At 40.5% G+C, this 23,331-nt stretch overlaps 1 protein-coding gene across 4 annotated transcripts in view; it reads left to right on the top strand.

The window, feature by feature from the left end:
* The window catches only part of MACROD2 (mono-ADP ribosylhydrolase 2), an 899,949-nt gene that overhangs the window by 23,477 nt on the left and 853,141 nt on the right, over positions 1-23,331 (top strand). For all 4 annotated transcript variants that reach the window (XM_075496893.1, XM_075496891.1, XM_075496892.1 and 1 more), the window contains exon 3: positions 1,181-1,288. In XM_075496893.1, coding sequence (XP_075353008.1) covers positions 1,181-1,288 — 108 coding nt within the window. The remainder of the gene's footprint in view (positions 1-1,180; positions 1,289-23,331) is intronic.

Below are 23,331 nucleotides of genomic sequence, written 5' to 3'. Positions count from 1 at the left end.
AAAATAAATGCAACTTTCTTATTTCTACTTATGGCTGCTTGTAACACTGACAAATTTGAACAGGTATACTCGAATTGGTGGCAACTGATTAAAATGAAGGTTGATGTAAAAACTAAAAGGCCAAATTTGTTTGGATGACTTCTACTGTCTCACTAAATCTTCCCTGGTTTTTTTTACTTACAAATAAATTTTACTTGTTCTGAAGATTGGGAACTGTTTCCCACTTAAATTGCCACTTTAGCAATTCAGCTCTATTTCTGGCCAATATATGAACTCGAGTCTTTTGAGACACTTGGCTTGTGTCACAAAGAACGAATTTTAAAAAATAATAATCAGTTAAGCAATCTTTCCTTTGCTCCTTAGTTCTTTGCTAATGATGTGGATGTCTAACAATGCAAGACTAGGTTAAGCTTTTGGCCAATATGTGTTTGTAGAAGTGTTTAACTGAACTGTTACATAAATTGAGTATCACGGAAGTGAGATGCAAATACTCTGAGAGTATGATGCAAATGGAGTGAATTGGTGATGCAAAAATTAAGAGTTTACCAGAATAAGGGACCTATTATAACATTGGTAACAAATCTTTTGAAAGCTAATGTGTGCTGTGTCTTCACCCCCCCGTTCTAGTTGAGCAACTTAAGGTGGCAAAGCTCCGAGTGTTAAATTTGGTGTTTTCATCCAGGTTTTTCTTCTCCCCACTACCTGCTGCCAGGGCTAGTTCTGAATTTTGGGGCTGTTGGCAAACAGAGTGCTTGTGTGTTGTACGCATTTGGAATAATACTGGGTTGGATAAGTTATTGCCTCAGTAGGACGATTTTCTTAACTAATTCTTCAATTTTTGTAATTTGCACCCTTGTAGTTACCAAAGAAAATTATTTGATGGATCTAGCTCAAAAAAAGTGTTTATATTTATACGGGTTTTTTTAATCAAATGGTGTGTGGCAAGGAATCAGTGCTTCATAGTAGCTTGTATTTGAAAACAAATAAAAAGCAAGTAGTGTGATTTTTAGGGAAACACTGGTATCTTTGTGGGACTGGTGCCCTCTCGAGGCGAAACCAAAAGATGCTGCAGTCTGAAAGCAGTAGTGTAACTGGAACTGCTGATACCTGCTCTGGACTTCTAAATAGTGATCTCAGACCCATGTTTGTAATCTGGTTTTACTGCTTTCTTGGTTTGTAGGTGAAAACGCTAAAGAAGATCTGCAAGGGAAGAAAAGTCTGAGTGAGAAAGTTTCTCTCTATAGAGGTGACATTACACTGCTTGAGGTTGATGCCATCGTTAATGCTGGTAGGTGGTTAAATGATTTACATTATGTCTTGAAAATCCTTTATAGCGCCATGTTACAAGTTTGAACTTTGAAAAGTTGCATAAGACTGGTATGTTCTGTGGAAATCTGTTGGAAACTAGGTATTTTTCTCAATTTCTCTATATTGCATCTGTTCATCCTGTGTGCCTTTACTGTGACAAGGATTATTGTGAAACTTTAATAGCATGGTCAGTGAGGGGGAAAAAAAAAAGATCTTATATCCATCTTTTGACTTAACTTGAGTAGCTGATATGTCACACTTGATATTGTAGAAGGCTGAATTTTGATACTAAGCTACTGCAGTACATTCCAGTCTGTTTTTATAAATCAAACCATTTGTGGGCTAGGTAATGTGAAAACCTTAACAATAAGGTGATACGAAAAGTGAATTTCTGTTTTATGTGGCTTGAATATTTGCTTTCTCATAGGGAGATGGTATTTTTCAAATTTTTGGTTGTGATCTACAGAGTTTTAAATAGAATCATAGAATAGTTTGGGTTGGAAGGGACCTTTAAAGGTCATCTAGTCCAACCCCCTTGCAGTGAGGACATCTTCAACTAGATCAGGTTGCTCAGAGCCCCATTCAACCTGACCTTGAATGTTTCCAAGGATGGCTTTAGTTTTAGTACCTCTTCTTGCTTAGTGACCGTGTCTCCATGTATGTGACTAAGGTGAAGAACTGCACGTAGCATCTTCTTGTGACAAAAGAGGAGGGGGGACATGCCTATGCAATTAATTTCTTTGTGCATTGGGTTATAATAAGCTAATTTGGCTGGTTGGGAAAGGCTATGGGAAGGTTTCCCCCTACACACACGGAATATGGTTTGTGTGTCTTGAGGCTGGAATTTCGCTTCCCTCCCTTCCCCCCCTCCCCCCCCTCCAGTATTTGGCTGGCACTGTCCTTAATTGTTAGGAGTATTGATTCATTTTCAAGAACTAATTTTTGGTATTAATAATTTATTGGAAGGAAACATACTGCAGTATGTGCTCTGTGATGGAATAAAGTGCAGAGATTCCCGAGGTTGTATTGGCCAAAATTGATGTGTTGGCTTACCACACTAAAAAGCTATGTGGAGATACTGGCTCATGTCTCTAAAGTACAGAAATGTTTGCTCATGCAGTGTGGAAGTTAGTAAACAGACTCTCTTGGATTATTTGATGTTGTTTTTCTCTGCCTGAATCCCCACTTTACAGTGGAGACATGCTACTGGGTTTTGTGGAGTACAGGTAGAATCCTTAGTTATCTCAAAATGCATTTTTGCAATCCAAGTAATGAGGACGGTATTTCCATGCAAACGCTTTTAATTAATCTTCTAGTTTACTGATGCACAAAAGGCTTTCCAAATTACAGACAAACAATATGGTAGCATCCATGTAGTAACGTGATCCTCTCCTCACTGTGTTGGCAAAGCCTCTGAGGCTTTAATCTTTTAATTCCCCCCCCCCCCCCCCCCCGATTCCTTCAAGATGACATTTCCAGTAGTGCTCTCGCTGACTTCCTTACTTTATTACTCTACAGTAAGTCAATATTAGCATACTTCTCTCAATTTATATTTAGATTCTCTTTGTTCATAGGTCTCCTGTGAATTACAGGCTGGAACTGGTTGCAGATTAGCTTCAGAATGGGAATACTTTACTTTTGTTGATTTAAAGGGTTTTTCTCCCTTTCTCTTGAAATGTCCAGAAACCTATATCCCAGGCTGCTGATGACATTATCTACCTGTAAACTTCCCTGCCATCCTGGTAAGGAATGCATCTGTCTGAGTAGAAATAAAAAATAGAACCCAATTAAAATCAACACACGTCAAGATGTAATTTTGAGGAAAGGATTAAAGACCACTCAAAACCACACAGTAAAACTGAGGTTGAAAGACCTAAAGAGGGACATAAGACTCTTCAAGTATCTAGAAAGCTATTGGCAAAAAGAAAGAAGTTGTTTCTACTGTTGTCTTCTGTAAGTAAGTTAAAGAGGAGTTGGGTTTGGGCTTAATGAGAGATTCAGATTAGATGTTGGCAAAACTACTTATTGGAAGGGACAGCAATAAGAAAGCTGATGTGTAGCAGCAGTCCTAGGTGAGGACGCTGATACAGGTTGTTTTTTGAGATTCTTCTAGCACTTTTCTGTAATCTTTTATAGTTCCTAAAATGCATAATATATTAACTATTATGAATTGTTAATATGCTTAAACTAAAAGACTAACCTATAGTTACCTTGAAAAATCAAATATTCTCTATATGTCAATGCAGTAATTAAATTTTAAGAGTAAGCCTTTGATTTTGTTCATGGTTTCAGTGTTACTTTTTTTTCTTTTGAAGTTAAACCTTTAAAACTTATTGTGGAGGATAGCTGGAAAGCTAAACGAGGAGGATGTTTTCATTCAAGATCTATATTATTTATGCAAAAAATCCAGTTGCTGCACAGATATATATATATATATTTTTTTTTAAATTAAACAAAAAAGTTTCAGTGAAATTGTAGGGTCTCTTGGATGGTATCTAAAAACACGTTTCTGCACTCTATGACGCTTTTGCAAAGAACTCCATTTGTTTTTCCTTCTGCAATTAAAATCATCCAAGCTTCAAAGAGCTAAAGCAAACAGTAGTCATCTCCTGTTTCTCCTTTGGAAAGCTCAATCTTGCAGATGAGCACCATAAGATGTTCCTATGGTGTAACTAACCCAATCCCCACAGTACCAGCTTCTGTCCGTAAGTTGAATAAAATGCAGCCCATCAAACATGGAATAGGAGATGGACTTTTTAGAGGTAAATCTGTGCAAGTTCTTTTCCTATATGAAGCTTTTTGGTTACTTCAAATGTTAATGACTGACACTCTCCCTAACCCAGGGCATGCAACTGGCAGGGGGAAGGGAGGAAGAGACCCTCTTGAAGCGTTCTCTCTAAATTTAGGAATTCCATTAACTACCTCCTGTAACAAATAGTTTAACACACAGCAAGTCATATATAAATTAAAGCAACAGGAAGTTACTTAGTTTGAATTTTAATTTACATTGACTTGTGCAAACAACAAAATATGCCTTCAGTAAAGGGAACAGTATGGCAAATTCTGGGGCTGTGGAAGGGTGCCAGGTGGTTCAAATTGTCTCCAGATTTGGATACAAACATATTGGCAAAAAAATTTGTTTTCTAATACCTGCCTGTGAGGGGTAAACAAGACAGAAATGGATTTACTTGATTAAACAGGAGTCTGAGAATATGTGCAGTAACTTGCCTATAGCACTGACTTTATACTGTGATGCCCTCCTTTGGGTATCCAGATAACAGCATGACTCCTTGGAGTATGGCCAGGTTTATTTCTGTGCTATACTATACAAACACTTCTGTTAAATTTAGTAGCTTACCTTATGCTCTGAATTCTGTTTCCCCTTTGACTTTCTTGCATATAAATGAGACAGTTAAAGTGATAACTGAATTTCTTTCGTTAGGCTAACAAAGGTGTTAATGGTGATCTTATGTAGCTAAATACCAAGATATCACTGATGAGCACTGCTACAAAAGGATCCCCTTTTCTCCTAGACTTTAACAGACAAACTGAATGTTACGTACTTTCCAAAAATGTTTTAAAAATATTTTATGCTGAAAGAGGACAACTATGGAAACAGTGGAAGTAAAAGCTTGTGCCTTTGCTCATTGTCAAAACAACCATATCACAAGAGCCACTTTGAAATCATTCGTGATCAGAGAGGAACTATTTTCTGGCTTCTGAAGAGAGTGAGACTTCTCCGTCATGCTGCATCTCAGGTTAAGGTATCTGAAAAAGGGAGCTGATGTGCCATTTTGCTAAAATCCATGTCAATTATCTACCCTTGTAAGTGCGTTAGCCTTCCAGAGTGGTTCCCTAAAACTTCCATGCTACTGATTACATTGGAGACAGGTATTAGTTTAACTTGATGTTTTGCCTAAGGTGTCCTGTTATGTTAATTTCCTTCCTCCTTTTTTTTTTTTTTAAGGATTCAGGTAAGATTTGTACAAAAATCTTATTTTTACTCCTATATCCTTTTCTGCTCTTTTGGTATTATGCTCTAAGAATGCGAACAGGCTGTCCCTGAGGCATGTACTTACTATGTAAATCCATGATAACTGGCCTTTTTAACAAATTAAATATTCCTGGATGTCATTTCATCCTGATGCCAAAAGTGCTTCAAGCACCTGGAAGCCAGATAACCACAATTAGCTGACTTCCAAATAACCCATGGGAACTGAGCTCGGCAGGACGGGGGAGAAGAGGGAGAAGGAGGTTGTTTAGTCCCTCTGCCCCTTTCCTCTCGGCTCTGTGAACACGTTTTATTCATACTGCAGGCATTTTCTGATAGAAAGCATTTCTGTGGACCAAATGGGCTATGTGAGAAAAATAGTTTCAGATAATATTGGAATACTAAAGCCACAAAATGTGTAATACCACCCCTACTGCCTTGCCAGCTCCCTCTGCCTTAATGTTTTTGAGCTGCTTTCTCCAAGGTATGATACAGATTTAGGAAGCAAGTCTTTCTGCTGGCGGTTAATTTAGCAGCAGTTCAAAATAAGTGGTGTATGTCCTGAGTTGTGACTCTAAAAAAGAAAAGAAGTTTCCCTCTGAGTCTGCTTGCCTGCTGCCTCTGCTTATTTAAAGTCTGGATGGTATGACATGATGGTCTCATGGCTTAGGTGGGTCTGATGTAGTAACACTGGTCCTGACCTAAGTTTTCAGGGCCTACTGGAAAAACAAAAAGGATTAGTCCACCAGCCATGGAGCTTATTCTGCTCACTTTTAGGCCTCTTCGAGTATGTTGTTTTTATAGAGCAGCCAATCCCAAATACAGAAATAAGCAGTAAAAGCCTCAGTAAGGTTTGGAAAGTAAATTGTGCAATATTTATAGTATCAGCTAAGCAGTAAATACTAAACTTCCTCTGCATTTTTAATAAATATAGGGAAAAATATGTTGCTACCTATATCATAGGTAGTAACTTTAAAATCTGAAGTAGCTAAAGGAGTTGCATTTTCAGAGTGGGTGTGGTAAGTATGTCTATGTACCTGATGTACCTTAAGCAGCAGTTAAGCACTACTGACCTCAGGTATTCGTTTACTTCTTACCTGTTAATAAATCTTACTGGCCCAGTTCTAAGATAAGAAGGCATGTACTAATGTGCTTGTGAGTGAGTTTTTACTTAGGAGCCAGACTGAGGGGAAACGAGGGGGGGAAAAAAGGATTATCCTTTTTTTTTTTTTATTTGATTGGAGGGAAGAGGATGTCTTGGAGAACACTAGAAGAAATGTTATTTCTTCTTAGCTTTGAAAAATATTCTTGGATATCTGTACAAAAGTATGGTACTGAGAACAAAAACCTTTAACCTCCAGAAAGAAGGAAGGTGATCAGTTCTATTCAAGTAGATATTTCTGGTAATAACTCTATAGTGTTGCTTCTAAATTAGCAGTTAGACAGTTTCTACAGTTATAGCAACTAGGTGGCTCCCTTTAAACTGTACTTGAGTGCTGGAATTACCTATAATCCTCCCAAATTTGGGGAGAGACTATCATTTTTTAAGGGGAATATTTTTTCTATATGAGAAAACAAATGGGAAGTAAAATCTTACTCTCATAAATAGTGAAAAGAGTTTGTGAAGAAAATAAGTAAACTTTTTATGTCCCTCTTTTACTAACCTCTGATGCTGGAATTTAGTTACTGAACCTTACACTGTTCAAGAAGAGGTTTCCTGTACAGGAAACCAGCTACATATCTGCAGTGAGTCACTTCAGATGGGGATGCTGGTTTGGCAGACACACTGCACAAGTTCCTTAGCTTCCTTGGCACGTTGTGCAGGGCCAGCTAAGTGAGGGTACACAGAGGGGGTGATCTCTTAGTTGCTTTAAGAGGCAAGGGTGTTTTCAGAGAGTGAATTACAAATTTGTTAAAAAGACTCAGATGCAAGAGTTTGAAATGCTTGTCTTGCTGTACCTCCCTGTCCTGATACTGGAAGTGTGTGGAATTGGAAAATGTTTGGGTTTGAATATGCTGTGTTTGCTTTGCTTGTTGCAGGACTGGTTTTGACTGGAGCCTCTGCATGACTCGACTTAGAGGATGAAATAGCCATTTTCATATTAAGTCCCAACTTTCCTTAATGAAATAGGCCTTTCCTCCCTCAGGCTTCTGATTTCACAACCGTGTTTAAGTATTTTGGTGTAACAGCAATATCTTTCTCCAGTTTTCTTAACTGGAGATAGCAACAGATTTTCTTCTGGACTCTTCTTTTCCTGGCCTTGACCTTGAAGTATAATCTGATTGTTTAATTTTATGAGGCATCCCATTTTTCTCAAGTCCAAAATTACACATCAAGGTAGAAGTGCCATGTATTGAAACTGGGAACTGAATATATTATCAGTGAATTATGCTTAAACGAGTATGTAAGTATAGATAGTGGCTGAACTATGCCTTTCCACATAAACAGCTTGCTAATGTGCAATCAGTCACTGCAGTTGCCTTGAACTTGGTGCTTAATGAACAGGTGGGGAAAGAGGATGGATTCTAATCTGGAACAGATCTGACATCAGGCAATTTCACTGATTGCTAATCCATTTCATTTGGCAACTTAATTTATCACACAAAATTTTCATCTTGTAGCTTCTGAAGTAGAAATTACTTCAGAAGTAGCCTGTCTGAATATTATGAAGGTATTTGAGTCAGTCGCTGGGCCTGAACTAGTATTGTGTATATACTTAACTCTCCTCCTTTTTATTTTACAGTGACCAGTAGTTCTTACTCTGGAGTTTATTAGAAATTATTCTTCAGCTCTTCATTCACTATCAAAATAGTCCCTTAACTCAAACGTTCCTGCTATTGAAAGTGGAATCAACAAAATGTAAAATCTGCTCTTAAGTTGCTTACAGGATTTTTGCATGGTATGTTTGCACTTCTTGACATTGATTTTTGTGGGTGTTTGGTTGTTTTGTGTTTTTTTTTTTTTTTTCCAACGGAACTAAACAGAAATGGTTGCTTATGCTGGGAGCTTCTTAGTGAGTTTGTCTAGTAGCATGTTTTGTAATCATGTTTTAAATGTTTCATCTCCAGTGTACACATAGGGAAACTGAAAACTTGCATTGAAATCTCTTGCATAGAGTCATCTGGCATCTGCCTATGTAACTTAGACTGTTGTAATTTCCTCTAGGAATAGAACCAATAATGCTAACAAATTGTTGTTAATTTGGTTTTCATCTTTAGTGTGAGCAGACTGTGGTGTTAATCAAAGGTTTCTCAAGTTAATTTACAGTTGGTGCAATTACACTTGTGTGTAAAGCCCCAGACTAATTTATATATAGTCCCCACTTTTTCATCAGAAAAGTCAATGTTAATAGTTGAGGGAATCGGTCAGTCTCAATCATGACATCTGTGAGTGAGTTTATTACTGCTTTCTGTGGAAAATACTTTAAGCGCGGCTGGTGAGCAGTAGGCATGGTTAAATTTGCCCTCTGCTTTTGGTCTAATCTGATTTCAGTGTAGTTCTTCCCTTTAGTGTAATACTCGTTTGGATGAAAACTAAAAATCTGTGTGAAGTGACAGTGATCAAGAGAATGAAACCAAAGAAAAGTACAGCTAGAGGTGCAGTTTAATTTAGGTGGATTACTTTAGCTGCTGTCTCAGTCAAACACTATTTGCTCTAAGGATGTGGCAAAGGCTTAAGATTGAGGAGACTGACTCAGAATTGTACTGCAGCAAGGATGGTCACAATATACTTTGAAAATATCCCAGCTATAATTAGTATAACTTAAAACTTAAGAACAAAAAACAAAGGATTGTCAGTGCTGCAGACGCAGGAATGAACTTTTTCCCCTGTTCTGGGGTGCTTTGGGAGGGGGAAATTAATGGTGGTGAAATGTTTTCAGTATACTAATATATTCCACCGGTGTGCTTACAGCTGTGTCGCTTAGCTAACAGGGATGGCTTCTGGGGTCTGTGCCTCAGACATGGGCCTGGGGGTTATCCTGCCGAATCGTGCGTTGTGCCTGCGAGCTGAGAGTCTCAGGTGATGGAATGAAGACCTAAACCTTGCATGCCTACAAGGAAAGCCTTGGCAATCAGCATGCCATATGGACAGATACTGCAAACAGATAGGCACTTCATGTTAACAAGCAGTGGGATGTGAGGGTTCACTGACTTAGTGAGAAGCCATAAAAAAAGCAGTAGAGAAGAAAATGTACTTTCCATTGGAACAATGCACTCAAAAGGCTCCTTAAATTAACAGATTGTGGACTGAGGCACCAGACGCACAACAAGTTGAGGTTCAGAGCAATGCTATTTGGTTTTCTATGTTATTCCACGCTGGCATAGAAGTCTGAGTAGAATGACATGAGGGTGCAGGATATCTAAGTATCTTAATATCTCAATAGCTAAAACAGGTTGCCCAGGGAAGTTGTGGATGCCCCCTCATTGGAAGTGTTCAAGGTCAGGTTGGATGGGACTTAGAGCAACCTGATGTAGTGAAAGATGTCCCTGACCGTGGCAGGGGGATTGAACTAGATAATCTTTGAAGGTCCCTTCCAATCCAAACCATTCTATGATTCTATGAAATACCCTAGCACAAGGTTATATGGCCAACTATCTCCTCTGACGGGATTTAGCATAGTCTTTTAGTCTTCTGATAATCTAACATAAAATGGGCAAGGTAGACATTTTAGTAGCCTAATTTAACCTGATATGGTGTATGGTACGTTGATTTGTTTAACAATCTGGTCTTCATCAGTGTTGATGCTTTCAGGCCACTGTCTGTTTTACCTAGACCAGTATGTTCTCCTTATTTTTTGTACATCTGTCGTTGAACCCATTTGTTGTCTCCAGTTATTTCTAGGCTTGCTGGGGCAATAATTGTCTATATAAACTAGGTGTTGCTGATATTTTTGTTCATAAAAAACCCAAAACCAAACTGCTTAGGAGCTTTATGAATACAAATAAAACATTTCAAGTAACTTTGACGCTTTCTGGCGTAGAAAAAGAATGGGTGGGAGTAGAAGACACTACTTGCATCATTTGTGACTTGTCAGGTTTAGAAGTAACTCATTGTATTGTAGCGTTTGCTTTCACTTGATCTCTTAGCTTCTCAGGTTTGTGCTTGGCCACTCAAACTTAGCACACTTTATCTCCCTAAAACCAGGGACTGCACGTGTTGCAAGCAGGGCAGTTAGAGCTGTGTGGGCTCTGCTGGAGATCCAGATTTCTAGCAGTGTTCAGTAGTTAAGGGGAATACTAACAGGCTGTGAAATGTCAGGCCTTTCACCATATCATCTTCTCTTTTAGTTTCTCTGTCCTCTGACACTTTATTTTATCTCTGCTTTATTTTATCTTTTGCGGTTTGAGGGGGTGGTAACTTAAAATCCTTGCTCCTGTTAGTAGAACTTCTTTCCTGTATTCCAGGACTGTAATGTGGACTTCACTAACCATCAGACCAATGTCATTATTGATCCTTCATGCCATGGTTACCCTGGATCTTTTTTTGTGTGTGCCCTTTCTAGAGAAAACTAGCAACACACAGGCAAAACACCTGCTAAGTTGGATTTCTTAAAAGTCTTTAATTTCTTGCAGTTGTGACGTGGGAGGTGTTGTGGGATGCCATGAACACCTTCTGACAGCAGGTGGCAATAGTGCCACTGTTATTGTGAAGCCACTTTTGCCTGTATACCTTAATTTTCCTGGACATAAAATCAGTAATGACTTAAGCAGAGGAAACAAAATGCATGTGTTCTAGGACTGCTTGTTGGATAGGCCATCGATATGGCTCGTACTTATTAAACTTATACTCCATTTCATTACATGTGTTTAGTGTGTGTTTGAAATAGAACAGGAGACAGATATGGTTTGGAAGAACTGTAAGCATCTGTTTTACTTCAAAGGAATATATTTAGGAAGGACCTTGCTTTCAGCCTGTCTCATCCTACATCTGACAGTACAACTGTCGTCTTGAGCGCACTGATGGAGCAGTGTGGTGTAAGAAACAACTCAAGGTATTCTTGAACAATTGTGCTTCATTTCATAATTTTAAATCCACTTTTAATCAGGACTTGTGGGGGATGATCCAAAGGATCATGGGTGTTTTAAGCCAGTAGTTGCAACAGTATGTTCTTAGTCAAGATAAGCATGCAATGCAGTGCTTTTTCAAGCTTTTGCATTTAAAAAAAAACTCAAACCAGTCAAGCTTCTATTAATTGAAAATCACAGAATCACAGAATTGTATAGGTTGGAAAAGACCTTTAAGATCATCGAGTCCAACCGTAAACCTAACACTGCCAAGACCACCACTACACCATGTCCCTGAGCACCTCATCCAAACATCCTTTAAATACCTCCAGGGATGGGGACTCAACCACTTCCCTGGGCAGCCTGTTCCAATGCTTGATAACCCTTTCAGTGAAGAAAAATTTTGTAATATCCAGTCTAAACCTCCCCTGGTGCAACTTGAGGCCATTTCCTCTTGTCCTATCACTTGTTACCTGGGAGAAGAGACCGACCCCCACCTCTCTACAACCTCCTTTCAGGTAGTTGTAGAGAGCAATAAGGTCTCCCCTCAGCCTCCTTTTCTCCAGGCTAAACAACCCCAGCTCCCTCAGCCGCTCCTCATAAGACTTCTGCTCTCGACCCTTCACCAGCTTTGTTGTCCTTCTCTGGACACGCTCCAGCACCTCAATGTCCCTCTTCTAGTGGGGGGCCCAAAACTGAACACAGTATTCGAGGTGCGGCCTCACCAGTGCTGAGTACAGGGGCACGATCACTTCCCTAGTCCTGCTGGCCACGCTATTTCTGATACAAGCCAGGATGCCATTGGCTTTCTTGACTGCCTGGGCACACTGCTGGCTCATATTCAGGTGGCTGTCAACCAACACCCCCAGGTCCTTTTCCACCTGGCAGCTTTCCAGCCACTCTTCCCCAAGCCTGTAGCGTTGCATGGGGTTGCTGTGGCCCAAGTGCAGGACCTTGCACTTGGCCTTGTTAAACCTCATACAATTGGCCTTGGCCCATCGATCCAGCCTGTCCAGGTCCCTCTGCAGAGCCTTCCTCCCCTCCAGCAGATCAACACTCCCACATAACTTGGTGTTGTCTGCAAACTTACTGAGGGTGCACTCGATCCCTTCATCCAGATCATTGATAAAGATGTTAAACAGAACTGGCCCCAACACAGAGCCCTGGCGAACACTGCTTGTGACCGGCCGCCAACTGGAGTAAACTCCATTCACCACCACTCTTTGGGCCCGGCCATCCAGTCAGTTCTTTACCTAGCGAAGAGTACACCTGTCCAAGCCATGAGCAGCCAGTTTCTCCAGGAGAATGCTGTGGGAAACCGTGTCAAAGGCTTTACTGAAGTCCAGATAGACAACATCCACAGCCTTTCCCTCATCCACTAGGCGGGTCACCTTGTCATAGAAGGAGATCAGGTTGGTCAAGCAGGACCTGCCTTTCCTGAACCCATGCTGGCTGGGCTTGATCCCTTGGTTATTCTTTACATGCCGTGTGATAGCACTCAGGATGATCTGCTCCATCAGCTTCCCCAGCACTGAGGTCAGGCTGACAGGCCTGTAGTTCCCCAGGTCCTCCTTCCGGCCCTTCTTGAAGATGGGCATCACATTTGCTAATCTCCAGTCAACTGGGACCTCCCCAGTTAGCCAGGACTGCTGGTAAATGATGTAAAGGGGCTTGGTGAGCACATCTGCCAGTTCCTTCAGTACTCTCGGGTGGATCTCATCAGGCCCCATAGACTTGTGAGTGTCTAAGTGGTGCAGCAGGTCACTCACCATTTCCCCCTGGATTATGGGAGCTCCATTCTGGTCCCCGTCCCTATCTTCCAACTCCAGGGGCTGGGTACCCAGAGAACATTCGGCCCTGCTATTAAAGACTGAGGCAAAGAAGGCATTAAGTACCTCAGCCTTTTCCTCATCCTTGGTCACTGTGTTCCCTTCCCCGTCTACTAGGGGCTGGAGATTTTCCTTAGCTCTCCTTTTGCTGCTAATGTATGTGAAGAAGTGTTTTTTGTTGTCTTTTATAGCAGCAGCCAGACTGAGCTCTAGCTCAGCTTTGGCCCTTCTAATTTTCTCCCTGCACAGCCTCGCTACACCTTTGTAGTCCTCCTGAGTTGCCTGCCCCTTCTTCCAGAGGTCGAAGACTCTCCTCTTTTTCCTGAGTTCGAGCCAGAGCTCTCTAGTCGGCCAGGCCGGTCTTCTTCCCTGCTGGCTCGTCTTTCGGCACCTGGGGACAGCCCGCTCGTGTGCCTTTAGGACTTCCTCCTTAAAGAATGCCCAGCCTTCCTGGACTCCTTTGCCCATTAGGGCTGCCTCCCAGGGGACTCTCTCGACCAGTCTCCTAAACAGGCCGAAGTCCGCCCTCCGGAAGTCTAAGGTGGCAGTTTTGCTGACCCCCCTCGCCGCTTCTCCACGTGTCAAAAACTCTGTCATTTCGTGATCGCTCTGCCCAAGACAGCCTCCAACTATTGCATGGCTCACAAGTCCTTCTCTGTTCGTGAACAACAGGTCCAGCGGGGCACCTTCCCTAGTTGGCTCCCTCACCAGCTGCGTCAGGCAGTTATCTGCCACACGCTCCAGGAACCTCCTAGACTGTTTTCTCTCTGCTGTATTGTATTTCCAGCAGACATCCGGCAGACATTCCAGCAGAAAAGCGTTAGGACACAAGAGAAGACTTCTTTAAAGTCTCCTCTCTCTGCAGTATCTACAAAATCTTGGCAGTGGGTGGTCAGCTGGTAGGCTGAGATTATCTGTGTAGTCTTAATATATGCCCCCTCATACTTCTCTGTCCAGATGTATGTGTGCGCTTTCCTACCTTTAAGTTGTAACTATAAACACAGTGGGCTGGACTAGGTTGTTCTGGGTTTGTACCGATATTGGTTCAATACGATCTCAGTCAGTGTAAGTAATACAGTAAGGTTAGCATGGGAATTAGTATTTATATGCAAAACATAATCCCATTAAATATATGCAGTTAAGTATTGAATAGGGGAAGGTCTACTTTGATTGGAGCAAGTAAACTTTAGGTTTATTTCGTCTAACTTATTAGTTGCAGAAAATAGGATACCTGCTCACCAAAATGGTAATGAAAGTTGATGTGGAAAAATGCTGTTGCGTAGCAGTCTGGCTAGCCCCGTCTGTCTCCTCTTCCTTCTCCTTTGGCAGGAGGCATTGCCTTTGCTTAATTCTCTTAGCCGCTGAGTAGAAGACTAATGCTGTGTCTTCCACCCTTGGTTACAACTTCAGATTTGCCTAGCGCTTTGGCATTTGCTGCAGCTTTTGGGGAAGCTTTTCAGAAATGTTAGTGGCTCGAAATACAGTTTCAATTACTTGTTACATAAATAATTATGGACTGTGAAATGCAGTTTAGGTTTTGTTTTGACCTATGGCTGTTAGAAACTGACTTTTCTGACAAAAGGAAAACATTTCCGTTACAAAACCAAAAGTTGCTTTCTTTAGCAACTCAGAATGTCTCTCGCTTAAAATTAGCATTAAGGGTACGGCTTGGCTTTAAAAATCTGGACTCCAAACCCCTTTGTGTGACCTGCTGTCACAGTCATAAAAATTAGTAATGGCAGCTAAATATACATCAAAGCACAGTGGAGGCTTGCGAAAGCAGTATTTGCTTGTTAATCCAAGCACAATGGCAAGTGTTGTTTGCATCATGTGCAAATAATAGACACTTGTATGTTTATATGCCGTTGTTCAGAGTTGTTTCTGAAACTTGCTGTGTTGTTTACATATATGTGGGAATTGTTTTAATTATAGTATTGGAGATGCTGCAAAGCCCTATGCTTTCATTGGAACAGTGTGGTGATGAGCTACCAGTGCTCCCTTATGTCTCCGATTCCTGTAAAATTTACGCTCAGAGGTGACAAGAATGTTCAAACATGATTTTAATATCTCCTGCCTGGATTGTCACTTGCACAGTGTGCTCGAATGGCCAAGAGGGGACATGGGTGGTACTGTTCCTCCCTCCTTTGGGGTACCCTGTCCCGAATACTAGCCCCTTGACTGCAGAGGAGCTATTTGGAGCTTTGCTCCTTCTCCCCTGAGCTGCGCTGGAGGGCAGGCAGACTCATAAAGAGGAGATTACTTGGCTCTTGTAGGAGCTACATTGTAATGGCCCTCATTCTCAGATGGTTTCAGCAGTGATGCCTTGAAGCCCAGGGCTTTTACTGCTTATTGTGTTTGAATAGTTGAAATTTGTGGAAAAACACTGATTCAGAAAACTCTTTAGGATTACTGCTCCTTCTCTCTTGTCCCTTGTATGTCTACGCTGCAGTAACTTTTTAATCTGGTGTACAACATGAATCGATTAAGTGTGTCTCTGTAGCGTCTTCATTTTATGCTTTAAAGTTGGTTCCCATAGAGTAATAAATAGAAATAGTTAATATCTGGTATGCCTAGTTGTAGGCTGCCTCAAGAAGATGGTTCTGTCAGCTATATTTGATTTGTATTTAGAATGTTTTGCATTGCAAATCCGTGTTGGAAATGCTTTTAAATTTAAAGTGTGAACCATATTGCTTTTTCAAGAGAACTGTACTCTTGTGTCATGTGAAATAACTTTTTATTTAAGAAAGAGATGGTATTGCTTTCAACTCTATCAAACCAGGTTATAGAGGAATGTAAGTCTTCCCAGTGACTTGATATGCTAGATAATATTAACTGGCAACCCATTTCCTTTACATTTGTAAGAATTCGTGGTGTATCGCCTACTTCAGAGAAACTCTGGTTTTTCATCCTGTTGGTTTCAAGTCCACTTTGAAGTGATTACGTTGGGCAGTATGCTCCAGATCACTACTTGACTGTTTCTGAATTTCTGAAAATCTGGGTCTTGATATTAGTCTTTCTGAAATTAAAATAAAATTTTATAATGATTTCCAGACTAGTCAGTCAGTGAAAAATGGTGGGTTTTACCTGCAGAGTTCACTAAACTATATCGGGAAAAGTAACAGAAATCCAGAATTTATGCATGACTTCTTATTTCTGAGGTTCTACAACAATTTTCATTTTAGGTTGGCCATTACCTTAAAAAATAAAACAACTGAATCCACCCTGGGGGAAGGGTGGACTAGGACAAATACAGCAGTTCTTAGTTTTCCTTTGATTCCTTGGACGAAGGCATCTCCAAATGCTGGAGGCCAGATGATTTTTGCCTTGTGTCACAGCAGAGCTTTGCCTACCAGCAGTTCTAACCTTGGCCCTGACCCAGCTAATTATAGTGGGGATTTTTTTTTGTTGGTGTGTTGTGGGTGGGTGGTTTTTTCAGGGTGGTTTTTTTTTGTTGTTGTTTTTTTCCTACTAGATGACAAAACCCAGTATTTCGGAGAGCTGAGTGATCAGCATTAGGGCTGTTTTGCCACAGTGTGATTTCTCTACCTTGCACCTCCTTTCTGGCAAAAATGAACCTGCTTAGGAGGCCCAAACTTGGTGTTTTGGTAGAGCTTAGAACCTAAAGGGTCTTTAGGTCAGGAGTTTACAGCTTCAGAGGCTGCAACTCTAGTTCAGACTAGTCCCCAACACCAGTAAGAGATTAGATTAAAAACAAAAACTGTTTCTTAAATTCAAAGTGAATCCCCTGATAGACACCACAAGGGGTGTATTCAGGTGGGAGTATTTCTCTATTATGTACTCTTATCAACACAGGCTAACGTTTTGGTTCTCTACTTCTTTCTTAGTGCCCGTGTCCCTGGGGTTGAGTTACATCTGGCTTCTCATCTTCCTTCATGTTGGCATAATCAGACTCAAAACAGGATTTGAGCCAGAAAGTGTAGCTTAGCAATATCTCTGCTGCTTTATTCTTCTCTCCCATCCTCTAGTGGCTAGCACCCAGCAGAGCAGCTTGTGTTAACTGAAGCCTCCCTTTCTACCCTTTCCACCCTTATCCTTCTTGGGGGGGAAGGATTTGAGAGAGGAAGCATACACGGTGTTGCCTTTTCTCCTTAGCAATGCCTCTGTGAGCTGTTATCAGATGTAGCCTCGTAACTGCAAATTGGTGTCTCAAATCATGACCTTCAACCTTTGGTTTCAGCAACCATGGGCACCAGCAGTCAGGGAATCTGTGCTGATGTATTTAAAACCACTTTTTCTTATTTGGGCTAGTGCTAATCATCCAGGAAAGCTGAGTTGTTAACTTCTTGTTGGCCTCTTTTAGAGATCCAAGGCTGTTCTGCTTTGCCTGGGGGTGGGAGTGAGATGGATGGCTCCTTGGTGTTTTTGCTATAGACACCATGCCTCGGGAGTCTCCCCTGAGTGCTGCTGGAGTCACTTCATATTTCATAATCCCCTGCTGACAATTAAGTCAATTTGCTGTTGCAGGCGTGATGGAGCTAAGCTAGGACACATTCCTTTTTTAGCCAGGATATGGAGTGAACAGCTTACTCTTCTGCTTTGATCAAATGGAAGACTGAAACACATCATTAGCTGTCCCTGGCTTGGAACGTGGATTAGATTTATCAGTGGCATTGCCACCCTTGCTGGACTTCTTACTCATGAGTTTATTGTCCTTTTTTTGTTTAAGGGGAGGAGGAATCAAGGCAGGCATGCATTGAGTTTGGTGCAGAAGATGGTAAAGCATCGCTCCTCAGCAAGAAAGGATCCAGCCGTGAGCTGGGGAGCCTGGAGCTCTAGCTAAGGACCTGCTCATGGGAGTGGGGGAAGGACATGGCCTCAAGATCCAGGGCTTTAGGAAAAGGGGACAGGCACTTTGGATTCGTGCGAACTAAGTAGTCTCTCTCTTGCCCAATGTGGTCTCTAACTTCATCAAGGGATTAGTTTTTAAATTCCATGGCCAAAGGAAACATTCCTCCTGCTAGAAATATTGCTTTGGCTTTGATTTTTTTTTTTTTTTTTTTGTGTTAAACAACATTATCTTGCATAGTCTTGCAAAATATATAATTTGGTTAGTATTTTCTTGTTCTACCTTGGGTCTAATTTTTCTTCAATCCTGGCATGAATTTGTGCTGCAAATTTGGACTTAGTCTGGTGAAATGGAGGACAATTTAACAATAAGAAGTGGAATTTTGGGTGCTTTCTGGTTGTGGTGAAATCAGTTTATGAATTAGCTTACATTTTTTCGCTCAGGGTTATGTTTTTAGACACAGGACCTTTCTAGTTGATGTTTATACACTTTTAGCATAGTATTTCATTCTAAATGCCTATAGTGCAACATATGTAATATGTGTGTATATTTGCACTCTTTGTATTTTGATTTTTTGTTAAGTTTAGCTGCAGTTTTGAGTTTTTCTTCCAGACAAGCAAAGTAAATAGTCTGCATCATCAGCAGTCCACTTGGCATTGTACAAATACTGAAGATAAATCCTATATAATTAGCGAGACTGAAGAGTTTTAAGTTATGATCCTGAATTCTGTTCCCTTGCAATATACCTCCTGTGAGTGCATATAGAATTAGGTAAGAAAGAAAATGTGCATATAAACTGGAAAGAAAATAGTTGGTGAACAGCCCTAGGCTTTTAATTCAACTTGTGTATGAACTGGTCCAGGTATCCCACAGTGGGCTAATTCTTAGCAAGATTGAGGTAAATGTATTAATACAACTTCAGTGGTGCACACATGAAAGTACTGTTTTTATATTACAGACGTTTCTTTCAATTATATAATCTTTTAAATGCTTTTTTCATTTTCTGTAGAGTATCATAATTGAATTTCCTGCCATGTAACATGCATACATATGTGAAGATAGCTGATGGGAGAAAGGAATGGAGAGAAAGATATTGTTTGAAGAGATTGCTTATGGTTTGGTGGGGTTTTTTTGTTTGCTTGTTTTATACTGATGCAACTGGTGGCTCACTTTTTTCTTTTGAAAACCTTGCTGGGAGAAGCTGATGTGTTAATGGATGCAAGATTTCCATTCTCAAGTTATGTGAACTATTTCATCTTAATCGGAAATCTGAATCTGGTACTTCCAAAGCATCTTTCTTTCTTTTCCTTTGTCCAAAATGTTTGCTTTTCAGAGTGCACAGGTGACTCTTTTTGGTACTAACACATTATTCTTCTGAAGCTTAATACCTGCATCATATATAATAGCTTGCAAGTTTTATGAAAATGCTGATTTTAAATAAGGCAGTTGTGTCACTGGATAGATTTGAGTTTAAGCCTTGAACCTGGAAAAAGCTGCACAAGTTCTTAAATGCTAGTGTAGGCATAGTCATGTTCACTTTGGAAGGATTGTTCATACATAATTTAAGGACATATACAAGTCTTGAAAAATGATGTGTTAAATGGCCATTTCTCATTGACGTTTTATTCCCCCAGTATTTAATAAAAAGGCACTAAGTTTTGTTCTCTTAAAAAGCTGCTCTCTAATCACTGTAGTTCATTATTGCAGCTTCAAAGTGTAGTCTGTACAGAGAGGCAATGAGGTGTATCCACATCTAGAAATTAAGCAATAATCATGTAGTTTGGTGTTTCAACAGGCTTTGTTCATTAGTAAGTACAATGATCCATTGTAAGTACTTGCTACAGTCATGATGTTCTTAACAGTCTGAAACTTAAACTCTCCAGAATGATTTTTAAATATATATTCCTGACTGAAGCGGTAGTACCAGGTGTACCAAATGCAATTCCATGTGTCTTGGTGTAATGGTAACTGTTCCGCAGAGTCATTATGAGAAGTGTATAAGAAATTGTGTGTAACGTGCATACATACGTACGTGGCTTTGGATTTACCAATGATACATGCTTGCACTAAGAGCAAGAACAACAACTGTAGATGTGGGAGAATGATTAGAAAAGCTTCTTTAAATAAAACACATTTGAAGAAATTGAAGCAAGAGAAGGAGAAACAAAGGCACAGTAAACACTGAGGAAAACAGAGAAAGGGGAGAAATAAAACCAAAGCGCTGCAGATTAGTGGGAGAAGGAAGTTGGCACTGAAATACAGGTGGGCATGTGCAGAAGAAATTGTTAGTAATTTGATGCGTTTGAATTATTGAAGCTCATCTTGCAACTCCATGGACCCAACTCTTGATGATTAAGACAACGCCTGCAGATTGTGAACTTTGATCCATAAGACCATAGGATGTGAAGAAATGGATGCTTTTAATTTGAGAAGATGAGGAAATGTTTAGATGTGCTAAAGATGTGAATGGGAGGGAGACGGAGGCGGTCACTTGGCCAGGGTGTTGTGGGTTGGGGTTGTAATTATACACCAATTTGGAAGCCTCTTGGCAATAAAAACAATTCACACTTTACTCTGAATGAGAGGGGTCTGTCTGTGCTTTAACTCCTCCCCTGGAAGCTGCCAACCCAAGATTGTCCTGGGCAAGCGCATGAAAATGTGCAAGTCAGCCATTCGGTGAAATTTCTTTCACCTTTCCAACCTTAGTGAAGTGATTTAGCTTGCAACTGTATGTAAATAGTTTTTGTTAATAGTGTGTGCAAGGTAATTGTGAACTGCTTACACGGGGGGAAAGTGAGAAAAGTAGCCTGTGGTTTTAGTTATTTTTGGTATTGCAAACTGTTTGTTACAATAACTATTCTCCATCTATGAAACTGAACCACCTGCAAAAAAGCTGCTGATTTTCATTTACGTTTTACAGTGCAGACTGTACTTGTAACCTAGAAACTGTGCGAGAAGATACCACAGTGTGCAAAGATCTCTTGAACCTGGGGGTTTTTGGGGGGGGTGTCCTGGCGCAGTCCTGCTGCAGCTCGCGTGCTGCACGTGCTGCGATGGCTTCTGCACGCAGGTACAACACAGTTGTCTGCTGCGTATTGGTACTCAGCCAGTAAGACAAAGTGCAAAGCCATAGCTCGTAAACTATTAACTATCAATGTTTAAATCTGATCCAAAGAAATGGCAAGCTGTATAATAACCACAGGTGCCCTCACATTATATTGAGAGCAAAAGGTCAGTGATCCCAGACCAATGCTGGTCTATCCTTTGCCTCCTAACAAGCATCAAATGTTTTATAAATGGAGGCAGAGTTCAAATCACTGCTCTTCAGGGTTTTTTTTTGGTGAGCGCAGCACTGAATTTATTTAGTTTTTATTGTGGAGACTTCGGGTCGCTAGAGTGTGCTGCAAGTCCAGCTCTGTGTGGCCTGGGCTGGCTGCGAGCTCGCTCCCAGTGCTTTCCCTGCTGCTGGGCGACCCTGAATTTTTCATCATGTCGCTTTGCTGTCGCCTGGGCAACTTGAGCGAATTCCCCTGCTATTTTCTTTGTGTTATACCCTACTTCCCTGCCAATGAATGACCTGGTGGCTTGTTAGCCTGGTACCTGGGTGCCCCAGGAGAGCATCGTGTCATTAAGCATTATAACGTCCCTATGGCTGCCTTTATTTTGCCAAATAAGGAGCCTGTACAAGGTTGCCACGCTGATGGCTTATAAAGAGTTGGTTTCAATGGTATTTAATTAAACTGTTTATAGGCACTGTGTTGTAATGTTTATGGAGTTGGGCTTTTGAGCTTTGTGGTGGTAAATGTGGGGAAGAAAATGCAGACCTGCTGCACAGGGCTGTGTATGGAAGAAAGCACACGGTGTATACGGTGCTTGGAAACTTATTCATTTTCTTTATCAAAAAGTCTTAGTTCTACCTTTTTAGAATAAATGTGGTCTGTTTTCCATGTTCCTGCAAGTTACTCTTTGATAGAGATGCACAAATTGAAAGTAGTAATTTTTTTTGACATTCAATCAGGAAAACTTTGTACAGTTGAATTCTTTTCATATTTTTGGTGAGGGCTGAGGCAGTCTGGATGTCTAGCTTCAGGACAAATCCAAAACTGTAGAAATGTAATTAAAAGATTTTTTTATTACTTTTGCTGTCCTGTCTTATTTTAATTAAGTTCATCCTCTGATGAAAATTGCACTCTGAAATATAGTGGGAAATCCATAATGTCTTCTCTTCTTCTTGGATGAAGATCACGGTTGATAATTCTCCTCTGCGGGCATACTGTGAGTTTCTGCCATAAGGATAAAAGCTCAGCTGTGCAGGGAGCAGTTTTCATAGGGACAGGGCTAAAGCTGTGAGGCTTCATACAGAAACAAAGGACAATTGCCTTCCATCTGAAGTGTGAGATGTAAGTAAATTTCTTCCGTGTAAGCAAATGTGTATTTTTAAAGTCGTAACTTTCAGAAACCAAAAGCCTGCTGAGAAAAAGCACTGTTAGGTATACATTTCTATACCTATATGTTCTGTGAAGAATGAAATAAATGATAAACTTCTGCTTGTTGCTTAATGCTCTACTGGAAGGCAATCTAATACAAGGGCAAAGTCTATCTGAGTGCCCCTGTATACGCAACAGGATTACCAGCAGTTACTAGCATCAGGCTATTGTCAGGGCAACCTCCTTCACTTTACACAAAACTGTGTGCTGTTGCATGCTCCAGTATCAATCTTGTAACTCATTCTGTGAAATGGGCAGGCCATCTTGTGCAATTTAACAGAAAACTGTGGGAAATATGAGCATGGATTAGGACAGCTAGGAAAAAATACTCTGCTGAAGGGTCCCCTTTCCCACCCCTTCTGATAATTTTGACTTTATGCAAAAATAGGTTGTCCAGCTATTTTCTGTCTCCACTGAGCATGTGGATGAAGTGGCCAAATCAGACCAGCAAAATCTTTAAGTGGTGTTAGTGTTTTATGGCAACGTGATAACATTATTTAATCTGGAAATAGTTACGGCTGCTAATATGTCTGGAATTTGTGCCAGATGGTCATTTTCTTGTCTAGAACGATACAAGCTAAACCTAAAAAAAAAAAACCCAAACCCCCACCAACTGTACAAACAGATCTAGCAGCTTCACTGTGCATACAATGCATGGAGCTGTTTTGTCCAGTGTCTTTAATTGAACATGATGAAAACTGGTGTGCCAAACCTATGTTGAAAAAGTAAAAATTCTCTTCTCAGGCCAGTGAGGGATGAACGCTTCTGGTTAATTTTTGCTTCACTAATGTGAGAAATATTTTTTTTTAATTATTTTTGAGCTATGTGTTAAGGTTGTAAATTTCCTTGGAAAGCTAGCAAATGGAACATGCCTATGAAGAGATTAAAGTAATTATACTGCAA

This window comes from Mycteria americana, chromosome 3 (assembly GCF_035582795.1).
Source record: "Mycteria americana isolate JAX WOST 10 ecotype Jacksonville Zoo and Gardens chromosome 3, USCA_MyAme_1.0, whole genome shotgun sequence".
NCBI lineage: Eukaryota > Metazoa > Chordata > Aves > Ciconiiformes > Ciconiidae > Mycteria > Mycteria americana.
The sequence above is the reverse complement of the archived record's forward strand: the minus strand, read 5'-3'. Positions and strand labels throughout refer to the sequence as shown.